Raw genomic sequence first — 20,411 nt, 5'->3', positions numbered from 1 at the left:
TTGAATAGACTGCAAAGGCAAGATATTTAATGTTCAAACTGAGAAAATATATATTTTTTGCAAATAATCATTAACTTAGAATTTAATGGCAGCAACACATTGCAAAAAAGTTGGCACAGGGGCATTCTTACCACTGTGTTACATGGCCTTTCCTTTTAACAACACCCAGTAAACATTTGGGAACTGAGGAGACCAATTTTTGAAGCTTTTCAGGTGGAATTCTTTCCCATTCTTGCTTGATGTACAGCTTAAGTTGTTCAACAGTCCGGGGTCTCCGTTGTGGTATTTTAGGCTTCATATTGCACCACACATTTTCAATGGGAGACAGGTCTGGACTACAGGCAGGCCAGTCTAGTACCCACACTCTTTTACTATGAAGCCACGCTGTTGTAACATGTGGCTTGGCATTGTCTTGCTGAAAAAAGCAGGGGCGTCCATGATAACGTTGCTTCGATGGCAACATATGTTGCTCCAAAACCTGTATGTACCTTTCAGCATTAATGGCGCCTTCACAGATGTGTAAGTTATCCATGCCTTGGGCACTAATACACCCCCATACCATCACAGATGCTGGCTTTCGAACTTAGGGGGTCGGGGGGGGGGGGGAGGGGGGCAAGCACCAACTAAATTGATTTAAATTAATTTCAACAGAAGACGTTGATTTGAAATACAAGTGCTTTGAATGAAGTGCTCTGTCACAACCAATTAATCTTGTAAGTTGAGGTTCTACTGCATTGCTTTTTTGTAGTGAGTAGCATGACTTTTTTTAAAGTTGCAGTTCCATGGTTATCATCACACTTTGGTTTGGTTCTTTGGTTTCACACAAATCCCACAAAAGCCAAAGAAAAAGCAAAGCACGTTTGTAAATAGATTTTTTTTTTTTTTAAACGTCTCTTGAGATTTGCTTGTCTCACGTTTTATTCGACTTTTAAGGCGTAAAAGTCCCGTGAATTTCACTCAAACTCCAAAATGTGCAACTTTTGGGGTGATATACTATGCTGCCAAAGGAGAAACGATCAGCTGCAGTCAATCATGATGACTGTTTTGCAAGTTAATAATGTATGTAAACTTCTAATAACTAAGGCATATTGATATTTACAAACAGGGAGTGAGGTATCATTTACCAAACATATCAGCTGAAATACTGTAAAGATTGAAATAGCGTGCGGTCAGGAAGTTTAATCCGTGAATTTTATGAACCGACAAGCCGAGAGGCGTGTTTGTGGAAGCCTTTAATGGACTTATCAGTGTTTGACTCTTCACGGAGCGCCTTTATAGATAATATCTGCTGAGGTGGTGCAGCTATTACTCCGCTATTGATTAGATTAGGAGGCCTGGGGATGACCTGCACGTGCACTTTCATAAATCAGTGTGCACCCACATGGCTGACTTTGCACACAGAAAAAAGGCCACGCTATGTCCGGCAAAATCTGATGAAATGCATGTTATACGTTTAAAAAAATTGGCAAAATTGTGTGATTTCTTACGCTGCTATCTGACCATCCCTGTGATAAGTGCAAAGGAGATAAGTCATGTACGATGAGGTGAGAAGTCTTTGTCACAGCTCCTCCTCCTCCTCACCTTGTTCAAGGACCAATCACATGAGATTGTAGATCTTTTATTTAAGAGACCTCATGTAGTTATGTCTGTAAGATGTGAGATAGTGTAGTAAAGGGAAGACGACTGGATGTAGAAAAGGAGGATAACACAGGAATGAAGTACCTCGCCACTCCTCAGAATAAATCCCTATTAGATATGGAAGTCGCCAACTACTGTGACTGTCTGGATCCCTCATACAGCACACTGGGCTTTGACAATGCTGAGGTACTTTATGGAGGTAAGTGTGTGCAGACACATGAAACACACTTTGAAACTGAGCTACCCTGTTTTAGACAAAGGGGCAGAGTCCATTTGTGTCACCATAAGGGAAGAGTTTGTGGCTTTTCTGGAGTCAAAAATGTACACGTGTGTGTGTCAGTGTCATTTGAGTTCTTTTGCGTGTACAAACTTTCTTAAAACACATCCAGAGTTGAATGTTCTGTAGTCACGGGTGGTTTATCAGTGTGCAAACAGACACAACATAGCTTTCTTTTTAGCATATAATAGTGAAAATCATGAGTGAAAACATAGAAATATTGTAAAATATAAAGAAACCAAAAAATAAATACAATGTGTCCTAATAAGAAAGAGCATAAATGTAAGAATGCCTAAACCTTTCGAAAAAGATCCAGGCAATATTAATTACTTGTATTAAATTCAAGAAAATTCCCCCAAAAAGTCGAATGCTACAACAGGGCATAAACAGTTTGTTATGTTTAGCCTAGCAAAATAAAATAAACTATTGCGTCTATAAAGACAAAACTATTTAATTTGTTTTCTTAACTTTAATTTATATTGTGTTGTAAGCATTATAACTTAAATAAAAATACAACTTGCTATAACAGACTATGCAGGGGAAAACTAATGACATTTCTGAAAAATATCTTGGTGATAAAAAGTACTTGTTAAAAATATATAAATAATTCAATAACATCAAATAAAACATTTTTTATAAAATTGCACAAAATAAGAATCGTGCTACAACAGCGCATAGAACAGTTTGTTGTTTTTGTCCCACAAAAATAAATAAAGTAAATAAACTAATACAGATAGAAAGGTTTTTATTTTGTTTTACTTATTTTAATATAAATAATGCATAGTAAGCATATTACAATACTTTGAAATAAATGCAGGTTAATGAAAGAGAAAAACACTTGACATTTTTCAAAGAATCTTGGTAATAAAAATGATTTGTTAATTTTTTTTATAAATAATTAATAGTCTAATACAATTTTATATCATAATTTTCAGAAAAAACTGCACAAAATAAGAACCATGCTGCAAAAGAGCATAGAAAGGTTTGTTATGTTTTTCCCGCAAAATAAAAAAAGATATATACAACGGAAATTAATTTATTTTGTTTTCCTTATTTTAATTTAGATATGTGTTGTAAGCAAAGTAAAATAATAACAAAAACATACATTTTAAATCTATGCAGGGGGAAAAATGCCTGAAATAAAATAAAAAAATGACATAAAAATATTCTTTAAATGTTTTATAAATGTTTAAAATATTTTAATGATTAAATACATTTAATAAAATACAATGTAAATAATTTATAACGTTGCACGAAATAAGACTCAACAGTGCACAGAACGGTTTGTTGTGTTTGTCCCCCCAAAATTAAGCAAACTATAAAGACATACATACTGTATCTATTTTTTTTAATATAATATGAATAATATGTGTAGTACATACAGTAAAATAATAAAAAAAACAAATACACCATATTATAATAGACTACATAGGCAAAGATGCTTGACATTTTCCAAAAATATCTTTGTAACAATATAAAAGTTATTTGAAAAAGAAATGTAACTGTCTGTACAGGCAAAAATGCATGAACACTTTCAAAAAGATCTTAGTAATACTTTAAATGTTATTTGTTAAAAATGTAATAGAATTGCACAAAATAAGGCTCATGCTGCAACAGTACATAGAACAGTTTGCTGTGCTCCCCGTCATAAATATAATAACCCTACAATATAATATTATTGGTAAGACTGAACACTGACTTTAATATATCAAATCTTACAATTCAAGCAATCATAAAATACTTTTTAGCGTCTGCAGGTAAAAAAGTACATACGGCAAATTAATGTTTTTTTAAATGATGAAGAATAGGAAACTGATTACATTTTATTGTGTCGCACATATCCTGTTTGCCAGTGATTGCTGTTGTTGCTCATGTTTATTACTTTGATTGGAGACAATATGATATTGCCTGAGAAAAGGCAGAGAAGACATAACACAAATGTGCAATCAGAATTTTAATAAAGCCGGGAATAGTTAGGTAGAAACTGCGGATAGGAGTCATGGGTTTTGTTTTATTGGCGTCGCTTCCTGATGTCACCCCTGTGTGCACGCTGCGACAATGATCGCAAAACTGACATTTTTAAATGCACATGTGATCTTCATTTTCATTTATATTTGGCAGGCTAGTAACTATCCAGACAATGATGATGATTATGGTTTTGTTTATGACGACAAAAGTCAGATCATTGTAATGATAACGACGACGTGAACTCCGGAAATAAAGATATTAACGCTAATGTTTATTAGGAGCACTGACTGAATTGTTTTCCATTTCCTGAATGAGTCTTAGTAGTACTTTAGTACACAATGCTTTCACACTTTTGATAGTTTGTACATATATATTTTCTATTATCTGTGGCAGGTTTGTTGCATAAAAGGGTATATTCAGCATCGCACTAATGTGCAGGATAAATACATAAATGCTGCAACTCTCTACAGGCATTGCGAAAGGATTTTTTTTAAATAGCTATTAACATTTATGCCTTCTAGAGAGCATGCCAACCGAAGCGAGCCTACCCGGTCCGGACGGGGCCAACACCAACTGTGCCATCTGTGGAGACAAAGCCACGGGGAAACACTATGGCGCCTCCAGCTGCGACGGCTGTAAAGGCTTCTTCCGGCGCTCCATACGCAAGAGCCACATCTACACCTGCAGGTAAGGATGGCAAACATAGCCGCTCATATTTGCGGCCTACAACATCCCATAAACACTGAAGACGTCTCGCATGCATGGATCTATTACCATAGCAATTACTGTACACACTTTGTTAGGTGCTCCAACAAAAGAGTCTGGTATGGTGCATTGCTGGTTGAATATTTAGACTTTATTTTTAATGATGCTGTACATTTAGATGAGGGATATTTAACTGAATTGTTTTGGGGGCCACATTTGCAGAAAGTTAAGGACCGGGGGTGGGCCGAACTTTTCCTTTCACTATTAGTCTTATTTTGAATATTCCGAAGAACCAGCGTCTCTCTACAGTAGACATTTGATTTTGGTCTATTTAATTTGTCAGCGTTACAGGAGCGCTCTGCTGTTTTTAAGGACCTTCTGCAAAAAAGCTTGTCAACGATCGTATCGAGGACAGCACTCGAGTGTTTTTAAGAATTTGCTGCAAAAATGTGAATCTGAACTGAGCTTGCGGGGTACTTGTTGAATAGCCCAAATGATGAAAACGAGAGGACCTAAAAAGGAACCTTGAGGAACCCCACTAGCATAACAAAAGAAGTTGAACAAATACTTCTGACTGTATCGGAAGTAAACAGGCTAAGGCAACACCTTAGTTACATAAATCCATCCATCCATCCATCCATTTTCTACCGCTTGTCCCTATTGGGTCGCGGAGGTGGCTGGAGCCTATCCCAGCTGCATTCAGGCGTAAGGCGGATTACACCCTGGACAAGCCGCCACCTCATCGCAGGACCAACACAGATAGACTACATTCAGATTCTAGAGCCAATTTAGTGTTGCCCGTTGGCCTATCTCCAGTGCTAGGAGGGAACTCGCACAGTCACGGGGAGAACCTGCAAACTCCACACAGAAAGACTCCGAGCCTGGGGATCGAACCCAAGACCTTCTTATTGTGAGGCACACAACTAACCCTTGTACCACCGTGCTACCCCTGGTTACATGAATCACATTACAAAAAGTGACTGCCCAAAAGGAGAGGTTTTTAAAGGGGTGCCTTGAGGAACGCCTCTGCTATGTAAATTACAAGTTTGGACCCCAGTGTTCTATGTTTGCTAGCAAGGTTACAATGTCAATGCAAGGATCTGCCAATGTGTTTACAATGCTCCAATTTCCTCAATGAAACAGGAGCAGTATTTTTTTTCGTAATTTCCTGCAAAAATGTTTGTCTTTTAAAGGCCTACTGAAACCCACTACTACCGACCACGCAGTCTGATAGTTTATATATCAATGATGAAATCTTAACATTGCAACACATGCCAATGCGGGTTAGATTAGTAAAGTGCAATTTTAAATTTCCCGCAAAATATCCTGCTGAAAACGTCTCGGTATGATGACGTTTGCGCGTGACGTCACGGATTGTAGCGGACATTTTGGGACAGCATTGTGGCCAGCTATTAAGTCGTCTGTTTTCATCGCAAAATTCCACAGTATTCTGGACATCTGTGTTGGTGAATCTTTTGCAATTTGTTTAATGAACAATGAAGACAGCAAAGAAGAAAGCTGTAGGTGGGAAGCGGCATATTAGCGGCCGGCTGCAGCAACACAAACATGTAGCGGCTACGTCGTAGCCGATGTTTCATTGTTTACATTCCCGAACGATGACAGTCAAGCTTTACCATTGGCCTGTGGAGAACTGGGACAACATACAATCTTACCAGGAGGACTTTGAGTTGGATACGCATGCTTGTGGAGAACTGGGACAACAGAGACTCTTACCAGGAGGACTTTGAGTTGGATACGCGGTACCGTGAGTACGCAGCTGCGGCCTCCAAACATTTGATCGCTTGCCCGTACGTGCGTGCCGCTATGTGCATGTCACGTACGTAACTTTAGGGAAATATATGTGCTGTATGAACTTTGCGGAGGTGAACGGTACTTTGGGCTGTGGGATTGAGTGTGTTGTGCGGGTGTTTGATTCGTATTGGTGGGTTATATGGACGGGAGGGGGGAGGTGTTTGTTATGCAGGATTAATTTGTGGCATATTAAATATAAGCCTGGTTGTGTTGTGGCTAATAGAGTATATATATGTCTTGTGTTTATTTACTGTTTTAGTCATTCCCAGCTGAATATCAGGTCCCACCCGCCTCTCACAGCATCTTCCCTATCTGAATCGCTTCCACTGCCCTCTAGTCCTTCACTCTCACTTTCCTCATCCACACATCTTTCATGCTCGCTCAAATTAATGGGGAAATCGTCGCTTTCTCGGTCCGAATCGCTCTCGCTGCTGGTGGCCATGATTGTAAACAATGTGCAGATGTGAGGAGCTCCACAACCTGTGACGTCACGCTACTTCCGGTACAGGCAAGGCTTTTTTTTATCAGCGACCAAAAGTTGCGAACTTTATTGTCGATGTTCTCTACTAAATCCTTTCAGCAAAAATATGGCAATATCGCGAAATGATCAAGTATGACACATAGAATGGATCTGCTATCCCCGTTTAAATAAGAAAATCGCATTTCAGTAGGCCTACTTTAATCTTTAAGTTCTGAACTGAACTCTGGGGGCGTTAGGGTGTCATTGCCAGGCCGGATTTGGCCCTCGGCTGCCAGTTTAATAGCCCTGATATAGACACTCCCACGTCACATAAATAGGTGATCCAACATATGTTTGTACGATGCACCACTGGAACCTACAACCACATTAATACACGAAGTTTAATTAGAGAGAGCCCATGCACTATTTCAGTTCATAGTCTGAGCACGTAGTTCATTTTCGGCTTACATTGTGTATAGCTGGGCTAGTCAACTAAATTGTTCTAAGGGCCACATTCCCAGAAAACTAAGGACCGGGGGGCAGCACTTCTCCATTCATTGCAGTGCTAAACTGGGGCCCTAAGCAGAATTTTATACTATTTGACTCACACTTGAATTTGATTAAATTCCTATTTTGGACGAATTAAAGCAGCACTAAGTAACTTTTTAACCTTCATAAAATATTTTCATAACTTAACATAACTTTTATCCGGACGTTACACGGATAAAAGGACAGTCAAGGATCAACATTGGCCCGGCTTTCCCTCGCTGGCGTGAGCTCAAAGGCGAGTAGGGATTTGAGACTGATGCTGCCTTGGCTCTGTTCCTGCTGTACTAGTAAGTCATTTTCAATGCTCAAATCAAAATGATAATGCTGATGTTAGCTATGGAACATTTTCATGGTAGCAATAAATATCCACCAGCTTGATAGTTCACAGTTCCACAGTGACACGCAACAAACTCAAAAACACTGTATAAAAAAAACAATGCAATGACTGCAAATTGCAAATCTAAAGTTTGAGTAAAATATGTAGGCTCTTACTGTGGAAAGATCAGTAATACTGACTGACTAACCCTATGCATTGGTCCTCATAGGCAATTTGGTATTCCTTCAGGCAAAACACTACCGCTTTGGTGCCAAAAAGTTCTTAAGTGGGACTTTAAGAGTTATTAACAACATAATTTAAACACAAATCAGCAAATATTTCTGCCACAATTTTTAAGAGTACATCTGGGTAACAAAACAAATACAATAAAACACCATGACACGGTTGGATGGTGACTTTGTCACGTGAAATTTGCTATTTCATTATTAACAGTGACGAAGCAGGAAGGGGCTAGGAATATGTTAGTGGTAAAATGTCATATGTGCTCTGGCACTCAATAATTAACATTTTACATGCGCTTCTTTCCCCACCGATGGCTGGGCCCTGTTGCTGGCCTCTGGGAGGTTCAAATGTCAATGTAAGGATCTGCCACTGTGTTCACTGGTCCAAGTTCTTCCAAACAAGAGCACACAGTTTTTATTGTATGTCATTTGTTGCAAAAATGTCAAAGTCTTTCCTACGTTTTGAACTCAACTCCAGTTGAATAGCCCTGGTGTACAGTATGTTTGATTAGATCGCTACACTGTTCTTCCCCAGGTTCAGCAGACAGTGCATCGTTGACAAAGATAAGAGGAACCAGTGTCGCTTCTGCAGACTCAACAAATGCTTCAGAGCTGGCATGAAAAAAGAAGGTATGTGTCATCCTATTTTATATTTACATATCGACAATGGGCCGTAATGAAACTACTCACGTGGGCCTCAATCTGGCTGCTTCGAAATGGTTGATGTAGTCACCGCCGTAAAATAGCTGATTACTTAGTACGTGTGTGTTTATGAGGGGAATAACCTTGGCACAGCGTTTTATGACCCCCTAATCATGTTATTCAAAGCTGTTGTTCTGGATTGCAACTGGTTAACGTTTGACTTCTCTTGCTGATGCCAGCCTCTCAAACTATTTTTCCAAAATATTATTCGCCTTAGCTGCACGTCTGCTGTCATCTATGTGCCACCAACTTGCCAAACCACAGTTATTTTAATGTATTTTATTCTATTTTTTCTCTGTCTCATCTGTTTTAGCTGTGCAAAACGAAAGAGATCGAATCAGCTCCAGAAGAAGTATGTCTGACTCCCAAGACATACCGCCCATCACCGTTCTGGCTCAAGCTGAATCCCTATCCCAACAGGTATTTATTTATATTATGATTATTATTATTATCATCATTATTATTATTATACCCTATCGAAACTCAACTGGGACAAAATTAAATAAACAAATCCTAAATAATTACTTAAATTTGTCATTAATAAATTAGAAATAGATTAATATGTCAATCTATTTAGTGTAAAATTATATTTGATTATTGAATTATTTATTGATTTAATTATTTTAGGATTTAATGATGTATTTAGTTATTTCATGATTTAATTATTTATTTCACGATGTAATTATTTCATTATTTATATGATTTATTATTTCATAATTAAATGATGTATTTCATTATTTTGTGATTTAATTATTTATTTCACGATATAAATATTTCATTATTTGTATGATTTATTATTTCATAATTTAAATATTTCACTATTGACTAATTTCATTATGTATATGGTTTATTTACTTATTTCATGATTTCATTACATGATTTAATAATTTCCAGATTTAATTACTTTGCGGTCTGATTTTGACAGATACATTTATTTAATGAAGCACTGACACACATGAAATATTTAAATCATGAAGAAATCCATTAAATCGTAATATAATTAATTGAATCAGGAAATAGTGAAATATTTAATTACATTGTAAATTATTGAATTAAATCATGAAATAAATAAATCATGAAATAATTTCATGAAATAATTTAATCCCAAAACAATTTCCTGTAATGAAATCAAGTAATAATAATTAAGTTAATCATTAAATCATGAAATTGTTCATACATTTGTTAAGTAATTAAATCATAAAAAATTAAAATCAATAATTAAACTATTCAATGAATAACTGTAATTTTACATACAATTAATTAATAACACCTTTATTACAACGTTTTTGTAATTATTTGCAATTATAATTAACTAATGACACATTTAAGTTATTATTTAAAGATGCATTTATTTAGTTCTGTGCCATTTGACCCTCGATAGTCCCCAAGTCATACTTCTTTTTTCGAATAAGCATTAATTAAATCTGAGATTCTCAAGAGTCAAGAGATTGTGATCCAGCTCCTCATCAGTTTCCGTCTCCATTCAGATTAGCGTTCCGGTTGGAATAGCAGACATAACAAAGCAGAAAACAGCCGCAGTTGGAGATGTGTGTGAATCAATGAGACAGCAATTACTGGTGTTGGTGGAATGGGCAAAATACATCCCTTCTTTTGGAGAGCTACTACTGGATGACCAGGTAAGACAACATCATGGAGTCCACTTTGTTTTGTCTGTCGGAAGCTTTAATTACAGTGGGTGACAGGGGCAAATATGCACCAAGGTCCAAAACACATGCAAACCTCCAAAACAAATGCAACTTCACAAAACACACCACACAAAATGTCCAAACACACCCACACAACACCTCCGTCCGCTGGCGCAACGCGACCTAATAAACATGCGCGGAAAATGCGCACGTCATAGTTGCTTTGTGTGCAAGTTCTTAAATTGAACTGATCTGAACAATATCCAGTGTTGTGGTATTTCAATTAACTGTAATCCAGTGTGCTGTGGGGCCCTATTGTAGTGAATCACACCTGAGCCATCATATATTAATCAAATCTTTAATAAACACGTGAAAGTAAACAATATGACAAAGAACATTTTACAACAATCAATCTCGGGATCTAGATATCTGGTCAGGACACTCCTCACTCTTTTGCCTTCGCCTTCATTGTCCCTTTGTTTTTGGTGACTTTATATACTCTGGACCTAGACGTTGAGTCCGCGACATACATGGCGGACAATAACTGATACAGTCTGCTTTGCCAGTCCAAATGCATTCGCCGTTTTCCGTAGTCTTCCCTCGACGGCCAGGTAATACAAAGCACACGCTACCTTTCTTTATCACATTCACGGGAGCCCACATTCTCGTTGTCTCTCCTTCGACAAATGAACAAAGTTTTTCGGTAAGTAGAATCACAGCTGACCTCGACATTCGGAAGTTCTCTTGCCGTCTGAGAAGTGTTGGGTCCGAAATAGCTGCAATCGCTTTCTCTTAAGATATTCATGTGTGATTTCCCCAAGCGTCTGTACATGTAGAGGAAGGAGAAACACGGGCATGTCTGGATGACTCGCCTCCATCTTTCCAGTGGTTCGCTCCGGTTGTTATGAAGCTGGCTGTCTGACTGTTCTGACGTCACTTCCTGTGTGGGGCGCGGTCTTTTTGACTTCACTTCCTCTCCGAACTCAGTTTGTAAACGATCAATAAGTCCATACAAAGCTAAGAGCCGGAGATTTAAGAAATACACGGCGCACTTATCCGTGTAAAAAACTATCCAAAGAGGTTTACCTTAAACAATGATTTAGTGTGGCTGAAACGGGGCTTAGGCTAAATAATTATTCATTTCAGGGGTTATCCGGCTTAGTGTAGCCATAGCCTTAAGGCGGCATCTATGTATTCATATTTATGAGTAAGCTTGTAAATAACACTGCTGTGTGTTTGCCCAGCACTTGTGTGTTGTGTTTTGTGAAATTGCATGCGTTTTGGGCGTTGCTGGGCATTTGCCCTTGTCGGCCACCGTATTTATTGCCAATGTGAGCTCTGTCTTTGACACAATGTGTGGCTCCAAGAAGCACTATTGTGCAATGTACTCACCTTTTTACATATACACTGTAACTCTGTGCTTCTCCAACTTAATATCACATGCAACAACGCAGCATTAGGGAGCGGGATAGGAGGACACAAAAGGTTGGCAAAACAAGCAAAGATGTGTTAGCAACAGCCCTAACGTGCTAAAAAGCTAGCATAGCCTATTCACTTGGAAAACAGAAAATGATTAAACTTACAGCTTCCAAAGCCTGCAGCTGACTGAAGGATGGTTGGCATTGCTCCATGCTGTTCATGTTGCAAAGCCTGGTTTTAATTTTTTTATTACATTTTTTTACAAAGCTGTCCTCAGTAAAGTGGTGGGCGTAAACACGGGGCATACTCAACTAGCTAGGGGTGAGTCAGAGGCAGTGTCACGTCCATGAGGAAGGAGGTTTTTTTGCTTTATGAAGTCATAAAAACACGGAGTGAGGGAGATAATTTGTAAATACGTATCTCACATTTGGTGCTCATAAACAGGCTCTATGAAAAACTAGGGATGGATACCTTCCACATTTGAACGGATACGGTACCAATTCCCTGCACCTGGGAATCTATACCAATTTTTGTGTTAATTGTTTGATAAGAAAATAAACATTTTTAATGCAACATTTTAAGATGAGCTGATTATAATAACTGTGCTGTCTTGTTGTTACATCTTGTTTTTACATTTCTGAGTTTCATTTGCAATTTTAGATGGCGGTAGTGTATATATTACTGTGTGTTGCCTAGTTAAGGAAGTAGTCTTTGCCATTAAGCTTAATGTATATGTAGTCTGAATTTGCATCCTACAAAGTATTTATACTGTAAGTATCAGAGGTGGGACCAAGTCATTGCTTTGCAAGTCACAAGTAAGTCTCAAGTCTTTGCCCTCAAGTCTCGAGTCAAGTCCCGAGTCAAGACAGGCAAGTCCCGAGTCAAGTCCAAAGTCAAGACTGGAAAGTCTCAAGTCAAGTCACAAGTCCTGCATTTTGAGTTTCGAGTCCTTTCAAGTCCTTTTAACCACAGACTAATATTTTTGCACAGATTGTGTATGCTTTTAAACCGCTGTATTTATTTATTAAAACAAGTGCATTTGAAATAGCAGGAAAAAAAAAAATACTGACATTGCAATTCATAATAGCACTATTAACCAGTCATTTTAATAGTTTAAACAATTTTAAACATTTAACTCATTCCTTTACAGAATAAACACATTTGCAAAAACAAGTGCAACTGTACTTATTTGTACAAAAGTGTTAACATTGTATTTCCATGGCATATTGCATTGTAACTAGTTCCACAGCAGTTTCTATTCTGTTCTTACCTTATCTCATTGATCTCATCTTATACTGTACGTGTGTTGATGTGTGCGTACACATGAAAAACATAACAAATACATGAACATAACAATGAACAGAGTTGTACTTTTTAGATGTCAGGGCCCTATGCAATATGTACACATATTCTTAATATAGTATATATTTTAACTGACCTTTATTTGACTATGTTTGTCTTTTTGTAGGTGGCTAAAATACGCAGTGCTGCTGACCGCCGTCTAACGTTATGTTACTGTGTGTGATACATTGACTAACGTAACGTTATTTGTAGGTACCTCATGCAACCCTGCTTAAAAAAATCACTTGATAAAAAGTATGAATAAGGTAGCAAACTGCAGTGGACGCAACATATTGCTGTGTTTGAAATGATGTTATAACCATAAACATCTTATAAGTAGATGCAATATTGGTTGCTGTGACGCGAGCAAATTGCATCTTGAAGTGGTGATGAGGAGCCGGCGAGCAGCCTAAACTGACAGTTGACAGGTAGAAAACAAAGATGCCGGGCTGGTGTTCAGCGTTTTCCTGCTCAAATGAGCGGACTGTTGAAAATAGGAATCGGGGGATTACTTTTCACAAGTAAGATTTAACATTAATGTACTATTGGTTGTATTTTATGAAAATAACATTACCACATAGTTGAGAAGGAGCAAAGATCTTCAATATTTGTATGGGAAAATCACAAATAAATCTTCTGGGGGAGGATGACGACCCTACAGGGGTTTGGTTTACAAACTTTCAGACCCACCTAAAACAAAATTCACCAGCCGCCACGGATTATGATGCATTCTCATTTTAGGCAAAATATAAGACAATACTTTCTTAACAGTATAATTGTAACCAGGAATAAGTCTTCAAGTAACAATATTCAAATACTAACATTGTTGGGTAAGACAGCATTTGGTTTTATTCTGAATCCAGTGAAACAGATTGGTGGTTTTAGCTGATATAAAGACTTTCAGGTGTTTATATATGTTTAAGTATTTGGCAGACGCTTTTATCCAAAGCGACATACATAAAACATACATATATAACAATCACTGTAAACATGATCATTTAAGGGAAGAATGTAATACAAAGTATCAATACAAAGTGTCAAGACAGAATAAACTCTCTGCTGCTGCAGCAACAGAGATACGGTCTATAAGATATATAGATGTCTAATGTATTCATACATTGTTTATGTAGGATATACGCATGTATATATAATGTAATTATATTGTTTCTTCAATTTAAAAAATAGCGGACCTTTTTTTCCCCCCTTCTCTGGGCTTATATTCCCAGTTTTGATCTCGGACGTCTGGTCACTTATAGCATATAAGAATATTATATTACTGTTAAGCAAACTATGAATAATAAAACATGTGTCCGTTATCATAGCTACACGTATGACAAAAAAGCGTGAGGAAATGAGTGGTATTCAGTGAGGTAAAATGAATTAAATGCGCTGACAGTTCATTGCTCCTGCCAAATGAATTGCACTGAGTGGAGCGGATCACCACTCCAAGATGGCGGCCCCGCGTCTCGTCTGCGCCAGTAAGCAGTAGCGCTCGATGCTGCGTACCCTTATAAGATGTCTATGGTTATAACGTTAGCAGTGAGTTTACAGCCTCACTGATTTAACTACACAGCAAATAAAAGTCACGTTACTTAGCCAATAAACGTTATCTTACATTCAAAACTTACCCTTCTTTGTGCAACTTCAAATGTCGAACGAAGTTGGAAGTTGTTGCGTCTCCGTCTGTAATATTCCAACTGCGTGATTTGCATACGGCAATTCCTTTTTTGTTGACCAAGTCGTAGTTTTTATACCCGAACAAAACCAACTTTGGTATAAATCTCTCTCACTGGCGCGTTGTTTGACAACTCTTGTTCATTGGTTGTCCTGCAATTTGATTGGCTGAATGCTGTGTGATGAAAACAATGTAGATCTAATTTGATTGGCTGTTGTACTGAGAGCACACACGCTGACACGCAGCACACACGCTGATAGACAGACAGACACGTACAAAATGAAAGCTACGGAGCGCTCCCAAATAACTTTTTAAGCTTTAGGTTTTGGGGAAAGTAGCAAGTCATGTCAAGTCAAAAGGCTCAAGTCCAAGTGAAGTCACAAGTCATTGATGTTAAAGTCTAAGTCGAGTTGCAAGTCTCTTTACATTTTGTCAAGTCGAGTCTAAAGTCATCAAATTCATGACTCGAGTCTGACTCGAGTCCAAGTCATGTGACTCGAGTCCACACCTCTGGTAAGTATTATACTTATTGTTTGTTTATTGTATCTTAGTTGTAGTTTTCATTACCAAATAATCAGTAGCATGTATATGGCAAAGCCATGGTAAACTAGCATCAAGCCAGCACATGTTTAAAAAGTGGAGCCATACTTTAAATTTGTGCATTTTCTATCAGGCATACTTGCCTAGTTAAGAAGTCGTCTTTGCCATTGAGCTTAAACCCTGTCCATATTAAGCCAGATAACTCCTTAAATGAATAACTATTTAGCCTAATGCCTAAGCCTAAACTCCAGCCACACTAACCCATCGTTTTAAGGTTTCGAAACTTTCGAATGTCCAGGTCAGCTGTGATTCTACTTAGCGAAAAACTTTGTCCATTTGACGAAGGGGAGACAACGAGAATGCGGGCTTCCGTGGATGTGATTAAAAAAGGTAGCGCATACTTTATATTACTTGGCCAACGAGGAAAATCTTCGGAAAACAGCGAATACATTTGGACTGGCAAAGCAGACTGTATAAGTTATTGTCCGCGATGTATGTCGAACGTTTACTCAACGTCTAAGTCTACTCTAGAGTATATAAAGTCACTAAAAACGGAGGCAGAAGTTCAAGAACTTCTGGAAAATTTCCATCAGGCCCATTGTATGCCACAGTGTTTGGGTGCAATTGACTGCACGCATATCGAGGTCAAGAAGATGCCGTGTAATTTCATCAACAGAAAGGGCAGGTACTCTTACAACGTACAGGTGGTGTGTGACTACAAGTGTTGCTTTATGGATGTGACTGTGAAATGGCCAGACAGCGTGCATGATGGCCGCATCTTCACTAACTCCGCCATTAGTCGGCCCTGACAAAGAAATCCCTCTTCTTAGTTAAACTCACAGCCATTTTCGGTATCTTCGCACAACACATCGCAGATAAGAAATCGAAATGAACATCTTGCTTGGATCTCTTCAATGTTTTTTTCCGCACTTGCCTACTAGGTCGCATTCCGCCCGTGGATGGAGGGGGCAGGGGGTCTTAAACCAAAGCTTGAACGATGGCATTGTGTGTGTGTGGACAGGGATAAGCCGTCTTAGTTTAGAGGCAAACTTAATGTGCCAAAATAGTCTTTTTTTCAACTTTAAGTTTTATACATATTACAAACTTCCTGATAGATTGTTACTTGTACCTTAGTTGTAGTTTTCATTACCATATTTGGAGGTGTTTAATTCGCCATGTTGAATCGCTAATGCTAATCAGCATGTACAGTGTATGGCAAAATCAATGTAAATTAGCATCAAGCTAGTGCATTTTTGAAAAGTGGAGCTTTACTTTGCAATCAAGCATTTTTTATCAGGCTGTCTTTGTTGGCACGGAAAATTGCAACATTATCGTGAGGCAGTTTGGCTTAGTCTGCTCTGAGTGCTTGTTTCCTTGCCAAGTGTATAAGCCTGTGTTTAGTCTGCAACCGGACGTGACGTCACAATCAGCAAATGTTTTGAAATATGGCACCATTTGATTTTACTTGAATCTATACCTGGGAGCGCCGACGGGATTCAATCGGTACTTAAAGTATAACATTTGGTATCCAAACAGTATTACTACTATGATATCTTTAAGAAGCACATTTATCATATTATTACATACAAAATTAATGGCTGCCCAATCAAAAGTCATTATTTTATATATTGTTCCACGACAGTCCCACAGTAGGCAGTAATGTGTATGAAGAGAAAGAAATGCCAGTTGTAGTTTTCAATGTCAACAAACAAAATATAGTGTTGAATATCTTCGATTTGACTTATTGCGATGGCATCAATATAAAAAATAGTCTTCATCGAGATATCAAACTAAATAGCATTACTAAAACAAGAGTTCTCCGGAATAAAATAAAAATACATACAAATAGTAATAGCAGAAAGGAAATACAAGGCATATTTTCAAAAAGGAGCAGGAAGAAGCAACAGTTAATGGTTTACTGTGACATCACTGACTTTAGATTATTCTTTATATATAAAATACTCATTTACGACTAACACAATGCAATGCATAATCACCTGATACGCAACAATACTCTAATAATAAAGTTGCACAATTTGGTGTATTTTATATACTCTGTATAATAATATTATATGTAACATTGTATTATATTTTGGTATTAATGCATGATATTATTTCGTATAGTATTTAGAATTTATATAATTATATATTTATATCCAAAATGTGTGCTGTCAAAATATTAAAAAAAAAAAATCTGATTAATCACACTTTTGAATTTGGATTAAGCATGATTAATCATAGGTTATTACTCGCTTGCTTAATTTGAATTAACTTAAAATGAGAGCCCAATATTCAGACACAAATTCAATTTTATTGTGAGAATGTCATACAGAAACATTTTTACTTGCTTGTATGCCATGTGTTTGCTCAAAACTTGGTAACTGTTTTATCTAAAGTTCCATCTGGGTGTATTTTGTGATATTTTTTGAGATTAATTACATTAAGTTACTTATTTTTGACAGCCCGAATAAAAATATTTGTGGTAATAAAATATGTATTTTTTTATACTACGTAAACATATGTTGATATTATGACAAAACTAATGTTACTTTTATGTACACATTCCCATAAAAAAGGCTCTTGGTGCTGAATGTGCCATCAGCCAATATTAATGTAATAATTAACCAGAGAGTTATTATTAGCATACAGAAACTGTATACTTGACTACACCCTAAATATTTCCCCGGTGTTATTAATGGCATGCATTGTCGTATTGTTTGTGTTGAAGTGTTTTTATGTTTGCTTCCAGGTAAGCTTGCTCAGGGCTCATGCAGGCGAGCACCTCCTGCTAGGAGTGGCCAAAAGGTCAATGCCATTCAAGGACTTCCTGCTTCTAGGTAAGCAGCCCTCCAGAATCTCCTCCATACGTGGTGCAATCACGTGAATGAATGATTAAATGTTGTGTCAGCCGAGGAATGATTAACTAAAGGGTTCTTTCTCTTTGTGACTTTAAAAGTGTAAACTGTATTACTCAATACTGGGCATGTGGCAGCATCATAATGTAAGAAGGTCGGTCAATAATCACATTTTAAGCACACAAAACCCACTTCTTCCCTTGTCTGGAGTATTTAAAGAGGCCATACATGGTCTGTAAGTCACCATTTCCTCAACACGTCCAATAATAATTAAGTGTGTGTTTGTGTGCAGGTAATGGCTGTGTGATACACAGGAACAGTCCAGAACCGGAGATGTGCAGGGTAGCAAACCGAGTTCTGGATGAGCTGGTGCTGCCTTTCCAGGATATTCAAATAGATGACACAGAGTATGCAGCACTCAAGGCCATTGTCTTCTTTGACCCTGGTAACTGGGACTTTTACTGTAACCTTGCATTTATACAAACAGCACTTCCTGGAAACACTGCAAAGTACACTTATCGGACACCTCATTAGCTACACAATCTCATGGCAGCCAAAAAGCTGTTTTAAAAACACCTTAAGATGTTACGGCAAAAACTTCAAAGTCAAACACCTCAAAAGTTGGACAATTTGGAGGACGGGGTCTCATAAACACAGCAAATACTGTAAAACTTCAGGAGTCCTGCACTACCATTTTTGGCCTATTTATGTATGTGACGTTACCACCAAAGGCTACTGTAAAAGCAAATAGTAGTGTGGTGATAACTTTGGAACCAAACATGCTTTTTTTGCTTTTACTTGTTTTTTCTGAGACAGTAAGACATCAATCCATCCATTTTCTACCGCTTGTCCTTTACAGGGTTGCGGGGGTGCTGGAGCCTATCCCAGTTGGACAGTAAGACATAAAACACCTAATTCCAGCAATTCCTTTAAAGCACAAGAAGGTGGTTTGACATACGTTGAGTAGGGCTGTCAGCGGGTCGTCAGCCAAACTCTGCAGCTGGGTCCCATGCGCGAGTATTTAGCACGAAATACAAAAATTAACCAGCTACTCCTTCAGCTCAGGCTGAAAGTTTGTGTCGTGACCTTTGCTGGTTAATACAACCCATAACGACTTGTGTTGAACAAGACAAAATAGTCATTTATAAAAATCTCAACGCCTCCATGGTTTCTATTCACATTTTTGGCTCTTATTGTAATACCAATTTCATTTAAAAAAAAGTGGATTTAGCAAAATATCTTTAAAATGACTTAAATCCATACAGGTTAGTACACCGTTTTAACTTCAGTTGTGTTTATTTAGTTATGTATAATACGAGATATTTCTTAATGTCTGCAGATGCAAAATCTTTGCGGGACCCTTCAAAGATCAAAGCAACGCGTCTGCAGGTAAGTGCAACCAAGATTTGATCACGTTCCAAAATGAATGACTGTCATTTTACATAACTTGTCATAAAGTTCTCATTCTCTGTATATTCACAATGCAGTTTTCTATGCCAACTTGTTTTGCTGTATGTGTGCAGGTCCAGATGAGTCTGGAAGACTACATCAACGACCGCCAGTATGACTCACGGGGTCGTTTTGGGGAGCTGTTACTCCTTCTGCCCACCTTGCAGAGCATCACCTGGCAGATGATTGAGCAACTCCAGTTCATCAAGCTGTGTGGTTTGGCCAAGATAGACAACTTGCTGCACGAGATGCTGCTGGGAGGTTAGACTCGTTGGATCCTGTTATTCTTTACACTATACTGCAAATGTACAAACCCCGTTTCCATATGAGTTAGGAAATTGTGTTAGATGTAAATATAAACGGAATACAATGATTAGCAAATCCTTTTCAACCCATATTCAATTGAATGCACTACAAAGACAAGATATTGGATGTTCAAACTCATAAACTTTATTTTTTTTTTGCAAATAATAATTAACTTAGAATTTCATGGCTGCAACACGTGCCAAAGTAGTTGGGAATGGGCATGTTCACCACTGTGTTACATGGCCTTTCCTTTTAACAACACTCAGTAAACGTTTGGGAACTGAGGAGACACATTTTTGAAGCTTCTCAGGTGGAATTATTTCCCATTCTTGCTTGATGTACAGCTTAAGTTGTTCAACAGTCCGGGGGTCTCCGTTGTGGTGTTTTAGGCTTCATAATGCGCCACACATTTTCAATGGGAGACAGGTCTGGACTACAGGCAGGCCAGTCTAGTACCCACACTCTTTTACTATGAAGCCACAATGTAACATATGGCTTGGCATTGTCTTGC

The 20,411-nt window shown here is 37.8% G+C and overlaps 1 protein-coding gene across 1 annotated transcript in view; it reads left to right on the top strand.

Annotated features, from left to right (window-relative positions):
- Positions 1-20,411, top strand: part of hnf4g (hepatocyte nuclear factor 4, gamma) — a 44,571-nt gene that overhangs the window by 19,046 nt on the left and 5,114 nt on the right. The window contains exons 2-9 of the mRNA XM_062021172.1: positions 4,405-4,570; positions 8,503-8,597; positions 8,983-9,089; positions 10,157-10,306; positions 18,040-18,127; positions 18,438-18,590; positions 19,485-19,534; positions 19,669-19,855. Of these exons, the coding sequence (XP_061877156.1) occupies positions 4,405-4,570; positions 8,503-8,597; positions 8,983-9,089; positions 10,157-10,306; positions 18,040-18,127; positions 18,438-18,590; positions 19,485-19,534; positions 19,669-19,855 (996 nt within the window). The remainder of the gene's footprint in view (positions 1-4,404; positions 4,571-8,502; positions 8,598-8,982; positions 9,090-10,156; positions 10,307-18,039; positions 18,128-18,437; positions 18,591-19,484; positions 19,535-19,668; positions 19,856-20,411) is intronic.

This window comes from Entelurus aequoreus, linkage group LG15, assembly GCF_033978785.1.
Source record: "Entelurus aequoreus isolate RoL-2023_Sb linkage group LG15, RoL_Eaeq_v1.1, whole genome shotgun sequence".
Lineage (NCBI taxonomy): Eukaryota > Metazoa > Chordata > Actinopteri > Syngnathiformes > Syngnathidae > Entelurus > Entelurus aequoreus.
Note: the sequence above shows the minus strand (reverse complement) of the source record. Positions and strands in the feature narration are given on the sequence as shown.